Raw genomic sequence first — 10,008 nt, forward strand, 5'->3', positions numbered from 1 at the left:
ATGTGCTATGAATCTGACTAAGCTCGGTTGGAAGATCTAAACTATAAGCAACCCGGTCCATCTAAGCCAAAAACCTGAAGGAACCAATATACCTAGGGCCCAGCTTACCCCGCTTCCTGAACCGAATGACACATTTCCAAGGTGACGCCTTCAGGAGAACTATATATATATATATATATATATATATATATATATATATATATATATATATATATACACACACACACACACACATATATATATATATATATACATATATATATATATATATATATATATATATATATATATATATATATATATATATATAGTTGTGTTATTGTGAGAACTAAAAAAACGTGTGAACTTGCGAACTCATAATCAACTCATCATTTTTGAAAACCAAAAACATCAATCTTCTCCAAATGGTGCGTCTAAGTCGTATTATCTAGGCTAAAAAAAGATTTCGCATTTTTTTATTTATTTTCGAAAGTTGATGTATACACAATCAGCAGTCATATGGACTGCTGATTAGCACAATCAGTAGTCATATGGATTGTGGATGTGCATAGTCATCATCCATATGGACTGTTGATGAGAAATCAGCAGTCCATATGATTGTTGATTGTGCTTATCAGTAGTTCATATGGTTGCTGATTGTGCTCATCAGCAATCCATATTACCGCTGATTGTGCTCATCAACAGTCATACAAAAAAAATCATCAATTGGTTTTAGCCTAGATATGGCTTAGTCGCACCATTTGGAGAAGATTGATGTTTTTGTGTTGGAAAATGATGATCTGATTATGAGTTCGCAAAATCTCATAAATCTTTTGGTGTTCAAAAGACCTGGCTATATATATATATATATATATATATATATATATATATATATATATATATATATATATATATATATATATATATATATATATATATATATAGAGAGAGAGAGAGAGAGAGAGAGAATCTATTTTAGAATGTAATTTTTATAATAAAATTTTGAATATATATATATATATATATATATATATATATATATATATATATATATATATATATATATATATATATATAAAGTTAAATTTTTATTCTCTATAAATCCACATCTATATTAATATATTTTAACATTAATATATTTTAACCGTAAAATACAATTTTTTTTAATATGTGCTATCGTGATGTGTATTATTCACTTGAAAAAAAAAAAACTATGTATATAAGTTTTATTCCAACCCATTCATTGTCTACATTTATTAATTAATGTTATTCATAGAAATAAGGAACACACTTTATTTATATGTGAATAACAATTGATTATACTATAATTTAAATCAGATAAATGTGTATTCTTTTTTTTTTTTTTTGAAAACGGCTAACGATTTTATAAAGGAGCCACACTTAACAAGAAGCTAGATAAGCCCATCAAGGAAAAGTACAAAAAAATTACAGGAGAATGAAAAAGGAACAGGAAACAAAGAAATACACAACATTATAATGGAACAAATGGAGACACGATCCAACCACACCACCGAGTACTCCCCATTGACCCCCTGTGTTTTAACCAATAGAAAACCAATGATTGAATGTCATCAATAACCTGGGTTGGACTCCTTTTCTCCTGGTTGAAGATCCTGCAATTTCGAGCTTTCCAAAGACTCCAAATCATTTCATAATATATCATCGTAAGTATTCTCTGTTTCTTCGGACACCGACTCTAGTTGGCTACAAAGTGTAAGAGTTTATCTATGCTGTCAATACCTCCTGGATTAATACCACACCAATTCATGATCCAATTGCGCACTATAACTGCAAACTCACACCGAATGAAAATATGATCTGCAGTTTCAACACCTTTCAAACAATACCCACAATTTAGTGAGGGTGTTTGAACTCCTCTAACTTCCAAAGCCTACGTTGATGGGATTCTGCCCCATTTGGCCCGCCAGACAAAACACAGTACTTTGAGTGGAACTTCTTTCAACCATTCAACTTTGGATCATGGTAAGATAGGGGTAAATTTGTCCAATTTATTCCAGAAAGCCTCCACCGTATACAACCCATTCGCTCAAATTTTGCAACTCCAAGTATTCGGTCTGTTTGATATACGAACAACAACGCTTCGAGATGTATCAGGTTTTGATTCGGATGTGGTGCCATGGGATCCGAGCTCCAGTCTCATGTGAATCCACTACTTGATATACGTTAACTAATTAGACATCGTTTCCTGCATTCAATGTTAAACAGCTCCGGGAGATAAATGTTTATTCACATATGAATATATAAATGATGAGAACTGATATAAAAATAAAAATAAAAATTATATTTATATAAAAAAAACTATATCGATATAAATGTGTATTTATAGAAAATAAAAAGTTATAAATTTTAATATATTAATTATTTTTCAATAAAATAAAATGTCGAAAACCATATCATTCGTTCTCAAGTGGGTTGAACTCCATACTTATTATTTCTTTAAAAGCTGCATTCAACATCAACCATATTTTTGTAGAAATTAATGTTACACAAAGACTTTGAAGCATTCATTCAATATATTCATGATGGAAGACTTTTTGACTTTTTGACTCTGACGTTGACCAAGCATATAACCAATACCCCTTTCAATGAAGTTATAAAATTGACCAAGGCTTACCATCGTAGTTTATTTGTTACTTATTTTTTTGATGATAAAATGATATTAAAACAAAATTTTATGGAATGAAAATACAAATTTCTAGATTTAACCAAATGTCATCCTACATGAAAGAGATTAAAAAAAAAAAAAAAAAAAAAGCATGCAATAACCTCTCATCTTGAAAAAAAATATATATTCAACTATAACTTAACTGTCTAAAACACAACAAACAAATCTATTTAGTTATCCATGATTATAAATTATAATGATCAAATAACTAATTTAACTGATAAAAAAAGGTTTAAAATTTCCATAAGATCATATCTGGTTATTTAATATAATAAAAATATAATATCTTAAAAACATTCATCTAACACTCAAAAGAATTATATTAAAAAGTGACATTTGTTTTCCGCTTCTACTTCTCTTCCAAACGACGCAACACCGACTCCGCAAAGCTTTGCTGCCTGCAATACAATATTTTTCAAAACGAAAATCATATTATTAAAATTAAAAAGGGTTAATTATTTATTTCCATAACAAATTTATTTACCAAATAATTTATTCGACAAAAATAAATACTTAAACTTACTTTCTTTCCCTATGTTTTGGGCTTGGGCGCGAGTATTTCAAGTATCCATCCCACGGAACCTTTTTAATACCCGCCCGAACCGAGATAATGTCCCTCACCCTGCACCACATCAGCACAGTACAGATCAGATCAGAACAGGCTGTACTGTGTTTGACATCCATTTGACTGAGACCGTGACTGATGTGACTCGGTCTAGATCTACATCTTTTGTATGTGGAAAAAGACGTAAATGCCCTTACCTTTCAGCAAATTCAATAGCTGTTTCTCCCGGCTTCATGTTTTGGGGTTCCAAGTACCAAACATCACACACCACAGCCCATGACGTCATCAATTGCAATAGATGTGTTGTGAATGATTGTCTGTAAAGTATATGCAAAAAACAAGTAATTTTTTAAGAGTAATTAAAAAAATTATAAATATGAATTTATAATTTAAAAAAAAAAAGGTTCTTACTTTCTGCTATTCCAAAAGGCATCAACAAAGATTTTGTTGTACTTGATTGCAATCGGACAAACAGTGGATCCGAGTTCAAATGCACCCTAAAAAATAAAAATAAAAATATTTAATACTTTATTTTAATTATCTTAAAATAAAAAATGTACCTTTTTGAACATAACAGAGTAATGATTATTCACACAAGTTCCTTCAGGGAAAATTAGAAGAGGATTATTATCAGCTCCTTCAACATGTTCCCTTAACCTAAAATAAAAGGCTAAATTAAATAAATATCAACATAATTTCATTTATTTTTATATTATAACACATAAAAAATATAAACAAACAAAAATTTTAATCTCATTTTCATTTTTCACATACTTTCTTGCTACAATTTCTCGATCTTTAGATTCTGAACGATTGAACCATATACACCCCAAGCTTTCCAAAATTGTACTTTGCAAAAGTCCTACACATAAATATAATTTATATTTTAAATTTATAATATACATAATTAGTTAATTACATAAATTTATATACAAATTACTGATGAAAATATTACATACCAACCCATCCAGGGTGCTTTTGCATGATTACAGCAAATGCAGTCATCTGTTCTAAAATAATGAAATCGATCATGGAAGTATGATTGGCTACAAAAACCTGTTTATATATAAAATAATAATATCATACACTCAGTTTAAGTATAACATTTTATAAAATATAAATTACATTGTAAAAAATTATTATCAGTTTATAAAATTTAATACCTGTTTAGGTCTTGCACATGGCCTAGGGCCATGGTACTTAACTACCCCTGTCCATGATGCAACAAAGAAGCTACAAATTAATTCCACCAATGCCCTCTGAAGATTAACAATAAATTTACATTTTCAAAATTTGTAATTAAAAAAAAAAAAAAAAAAAAAAAAACTTAATCATCAAATGTTATACCTCTAATTTGTTTCTGATCTTATCATGTCCTTTTAGTAGCACATGCACAGGGATATAACATGAAAGGAATATTATCCAACCAATTGTGAGAATTAAAACTCTGTGGAATGAACAGGAAGGGCAAAATGGTCATTATCTTGATAGATAAAGTTTATGTGAAATGTGATAAAGTGGTTGAGAATTAGAGAGACTAACCTTACAGGGAAAAGAATTCCATATCTTACTACGACTCCTAAACACCATAATGGGAACAAATACACATTCCAGTTCCATGGTTCTGGAGGATTGGATTTGAAGCATCGTGTGAATGAATCCTGTTCATGTAGAAATTAGAATAGAATTTTTGTTGGTTTATTATGATTTATGAATTATGAATTGTTTTTTATCGTTCAGATTGAAGTGTAGAGAGTAGAAGATAATGAATACTTGCATCAACAATGGCGCCAACTGCTTCTGTTAGGGTGGGTGAAATGTCGAGCAAATCATGCCTAAACAAAATGTTGAATCAGTCGATTACAATCAATTCATCAAAGTAATGCAGAATGCCACGTGGACACAGAGAGAGAGAGAGAGAGAAGGTGAGAGATGAATATTACAGTCGAAGCTTTCCAAGAGGTTCTTGAATGGAATCAGAGGCGAGGTAATCTTCAATGTTGGGTCGATCTAGGTCTAATTCCATGTTTGATGATGTCAGTTTGTTCATCTTCCAGCTACTAAATGTTAATCTGGTTCACCTTCCAACTTTTGACAAAGAATAATTGTTAATCGGATAGTGCACTATGATTATTGTTGTTTATAGTAATTGTAATCTCTTATGTTTTTTAAGCAAACAGAAAAAGGAATCAAATTGTAAGGAGAGTATAATCTCAATCCTTTCCCAAAAACAAATATACGAATTATCATATCATAAGTTGATTCAGTTCTATGTAAGGTCAAACTTACAACAAAACGAAGCTAGAATCGCAAGTTTTGAGCTGTTGGGTAACAAAATTTTACATTGCATGATCAAAAATCAAAATCAGGGGATTGAACATATTGATTTTCTGAAAGCATTTTTTTCATCGAAGTCGGAAGCAACCAAATTATCAAAATCAGGGGATTTATTTTATTCGTGATGATTATTAGGCTTCAATGTTGATTTCAAATCAATCATCACTACAATTAGAACAACAAATCATCGAAAACTGATGAAGTAATACCAAATTGAGTGGTGATTGTGAAATATCGAAAAAGATGGAGAAAGAGAGACAAGGATTACCTTGTGGAGGAGCTGCCGGAGGCGGGTATGAGCGACGTTTGCCGGTTGGGAAAATAAATGTAAACTTATAACCATTGTTGTTGGTTTTAGTTGAGAAACCAGTGTGGATACAATCACGCAACCCAACGCCATTCATGGCGATTAACGGGTCGAAGCGGACCACCAGATCAATGAATTGGATCGGGTTCCATTGTTTTGCAGCTTTTTAGAGATGTGACAAAACTGCAAAAACGTCCCTGCGTTTTGTATTCTTTTAGAATATGATTCTAAACTTTTTAAAATTTATAGAAATAGTCTTTTTCAACTGGTTTCGTTGCTTATTTAGTTTTTTCAAAAAATAAAATGAATGTACTATTTCTTTCATTTTCTAAAATCATTATTATTAAGGATGAGTTACATCAATCATTCATAATGCATATTTCAAAACACATGTTTAATCCATATTTTATGAAGTCAAGAACATTATTTGCTACTTTAAATCAATTAAATGGTTGATTGCGTAACCAAGCAATCAACATAGCAATTCAATCATCTAAACGCTAATTGAGGTGATCAAGTTAATAAAAAAAATCAAGACAACGAAATTTATTTTTAACGGAAATCATATTGATAAAAATGAAAAAAATAAAATAAATAATGAACAACTTCGTTGACAAATCCAAAGTCATTCATATGATTATAAATTGCATGCAGATTTAACCGTTTAAGACGGCTAAACCAATGAAAACTACAAACTAATTAAAAAAATTAATTTACTAACAAAAATAAAAATTATTTTAAGAAAACCTCCTATCGTTCCTCTCTTTTTGTTTTTGTCGTGCGTGAGTTATATCTCCTTCCAATATGTGTGTATCCTTTTTTTTCTTTTTAATAACCGATCCATGCCCCCTTTTTTTTCTTGGTATCTCACTCACGTGGCCTTATCAAAACAAGTGGTGGGCTATTAAAATGTAACTTGGGCTGCCATTTGATTCATTTTATTGGCTGCTACTAATTTTCAAAGTATATAGCTAAATGGAATTAATAATAAATCGTATTTTGGGCTACACTTAAATCACAATGGGCTGCAAAACAGAAATTGGGCAGATTCAGTGATGCTGTTCACGAGGCCCATATGGTGCATTAGATGTAGTCCAAATCCGATCTCCACCGTCCAAATTAAAGATCTATGGGTTAGGTAGATCCTTGTAAAACTTCAACTTGATTGGACCATGTTTACCCTTCGATTCAATCACTTTACGAAGACCGCACATTGCTGCGAAGTTCTCAAAAATCACTTAAATCGCTTCGTTTATTGCTTTATCGTGGATGTTGGTACGAAACTTCAAATGTGGTTGTAAGGTTTTCTATGTGACTTCTATCGGCACACAGATGTCATTGTCTGCTTATATATGAAATGCATGCTAAATATATAATATATGTCGCAAAAATGATTAAGAAAATATACTAAAATGATACATGAAAATGAACCTAACACGGGGATTCTTTTTCGTCCTCTTAGAATGTGAAGGTTTGGAGCTTACTTATTTCTTACTAGTTTTTTTCTCATGTCTCTTGGTTTTTACTTCCAACTCATCTACGTCTTTCGTTTAACTAGTGTGAATAGAAACTAAGTCCCATTCTTTCTCCTTTTGGATTTTTTGTTCGCTTCTTTCCATTCGTCGCTTCCTCGTGGCTCTAAAGCTCTCAAAGCCTTCAAATTCCTCCATCTCCAACCACAGCTAAATCTTTCTGATTATTTTTTCTTCTTCTCCCTGACCATCTTGTGTCACATCCTTGCCCCTTACCACTGTTGTAATATGTGGTGTTTCTTTGGGTCCTTCGAGGTTTTGCATCATTGGGATTGGACTCACATCGACAACTGGGTTTTCTTCGTTATCCATTTGTCGCGGAGTCTCACGGATGGCGCCACTTAATGCACCCTCGGGTCCGTCATCCATTGACTATGAGAGTAGACTATTCCTTTGTAGTCAATAAACCTAAACACACAAACAACTCGTAAGCTGATGACCTGGAAGGGATCTCGTACCAATGCTCTGATGATAATTAAGTGGTGATTCTAAAGAGTAGATCATAAATCACACTCGTTTTCTTATAGTATATTGATAGCGTACCTTGTAAAATGGTTTTGATTGTTTATTTATAGTCGATGTTAAGAGGTGGTGATCTCTTCCTTTTTCGAGTAGGTTCGAGGTTCTGTCGCATTAATGGTTCAACACCCGAAGGTACATCGATATGTACTTTGTAGCCGTTTAATAACTGTTCACTGGTAATAAAAGGATCCATCAGACGTCAATCGTAATACAACCTATATTACTTCGAGTTTCAATGTTCTTTGTTAATGTTATGACGATACCTTGTATTTTAGTTGTTATCTTCGTAGATCAATACATACATACATACATATATATATATATATATATATATATATATATATATATATATATATATATGTATATACATTGGTATATAGGTATGGGTTGGTATATATGGATGTATCGATATATATGTCTAGTTCGGTACATATGTCTAATTTGGTTAGCGGGGTTATGTATGGCTTTGGGCCCTATACCCTATTACGCTCCATCAACAATCATAAATTTCGAGAATTTGCCATCATTTTCACTTTGTAGTCCCATACTAGTGTGTCGGTTAACCACACACATTCCACTAACGGCTCATAAGGAAATAATATGTATTTTCATGGGTTAACATATAAGTTCACATTTTTTCTAAAGTAATTAGAGTTAGATTTTATAGAATGTTCTAGTACTTTTACATTATATTTTTAATGTAACGTCCCAAAAATTGTAACATCCATAAAATTCGAGCAAATTTAAAACTTTTTAATTCATACAAAACCATTCAGTTATTACAATTTGTTTTCAAAATAGTTTAGACATCAGAGTTCCCAGAAATCATAATCAACAATCGAGGAAATGTACGGTCACGCCTTCGCCTTCCCACGGTCATCCGCTGAACCTGAAACAATAAACTAAAACTGTAAGCCCGAAAAAGTTACCCCCAAAATACCAACCTAAACAATACCATAACCATATCTTATCAACAAATACAGAACAACCTTGCATCTCGAGTCTACAGTGTGAATAGTCCGCCCGCATCGGGCCTTCGGTGCACCTGGTCCACTCCCTGAGTCTTCAGTATGACTGGACTGCTCGCACCAGGCCTTCAGTCTGTCTGGCCCACTCTCCGAGCCTCGACACGTCTGGACCGCCCTCTCGGGGCCTTCAGCCTATCTGGACCGCTCGTTGGGCCTTCGGCCTGACTATGTGCCCTCCTGGGTCTGCAGTCTATCCGATCCGCCCTGGGTATGTTGGCCTACAACACAAAGCAAGACCCACCTCAATCCAACCCCAAACAAACAACCATGTGCACATATAACAGATAATCACATAACAGTCCATAGACAAACAAACCGATCTAACAAATCATATAGCATAGCAACATCCTAACCAGGATACCGACCTAACCGGTCACTAACACCATCCTAACTACCAGGATGCAAATCTAACAGATCAATAAGCATATCAAACAAAACCAGTATACAATCCGAGAAAGGGTCGGCCTTGGTGCCTTAGACCCTGTTGATATAGTGAGGATAACTCACCTCGCAACGCCGATCTGAATTGAAGAAACGAACTCCCGAACCGCTATTTCACTGGAAATCCCGAACTATCACATAATAAATACCAAGTCATTACACAACATAACAATCTTGGCAAAAGGGTCCACTCAATCCATCATGTCCATTCCCTTTTATTGGGCCAAGGCCCAATTCCAAGTCCATAACCTTGATAGTCTTTATGCAAGGCCCATTATTGGCCCAATTTACTAATTTGGGCCCAACTTCCTTATTGGGCTTAACCCTATGATCCACTATCACTAAAACTGCCCTAATACATTCTACTCAGAAAGTCCAGCACAGCCAAAACCTTACTAGCCCAAAAAGTAGCCCAAATCACCAAAAGTCCACAGAAGACATATGATGGGTGTACCCCAAGGCTACGCGAGGCGTACGCGAGTCTTGCATTGACTGGAAAACGGGCAATTGACTTAGTACGCTGGGCGTACAAAACCTTACGTTGGCGTACGCAGGGTTTCACCAAAACCTTAATAAGTGCTTAATGGCTT

At 33.3% G+C, this 10,008-nt stretch overlaps 1 protein-coding gene across 3 annotated transcripts; it reads right to left on the bottom strand.

Annotated features, from left to right (window-relative positions):
- Positions 1–2,883: 2,883 nt before the first annotated feature.
- LOC111904641 (glycerol-3-phosphate acyltransferase 9) lies at positions 2,884–6,109 on the bottom strand. 3 transcript variants are annotated; one of them, XM_023900380.2, is made up of 13 exons: positions 5,857–6,109; positions 5,195–5,339; positions 5,029–5,086; positions 4,794–4,912; positions 4,599–4,698; positions 4,415–4,510; positions 4,211–4,307; positions 4,026–4,113; positions 3,812–3,908; positions 3,663–3,748; positions 3,449–3,568; positions 3,210–3,308; positions 2,884–3,084 (listed from the first exon to the last, which is right to left on the bottom strand). In XM_023900380.2, the coding sequence occupies exons 2-13, from the start codon at positions 5,299–5,301 to the stop codon at positions 3,036–3,038; spliced, it is 1,116 nt and encodes a 371-aa protein (XP_023756148.1). In that variant the 5' UTR covers positions 5,302–5,339; positions 5,857–6,109; the 3' UTR covers positions 2,884–3,035. The 3 variants fall into 3 exon arrangements, with proteins under 3 accessions (XP_023756148.1, XP_042753632.1, XP_042753633.1); XM_042897698.2 differs by lacking the exon at positions 5,857–6,109 and having other exon boundaries at positions 5,025–5,086; positions 5,195–5,252; XM_042897699.2 differs by lacking the exons at positions 5,195–5,339; positions 5,857–6,109 and having other exon boundaries at positions 5,025–5,165.
- Between the last annotated feature and the right edge of the window lie 3,899 nt (positions 6,110–10,008).

The sequence above is a fragment of the Lactuca sativa genome, chromosome 8, assembly GCF_002870075.4.
Source record: "Lactuca sativa cultivar Salinas chromosome 8, Lsat_Salinas_v11, whole genome shotgun sequence".
In the NCBI taxonomy this organism is placed as follows: domain Eukaryota; kingdom Viridiplantae; phylum Streptophyta; class Magnoliopsida; order Asterales; family Asteraceae; genus Lactuca; species Lactuca sativa.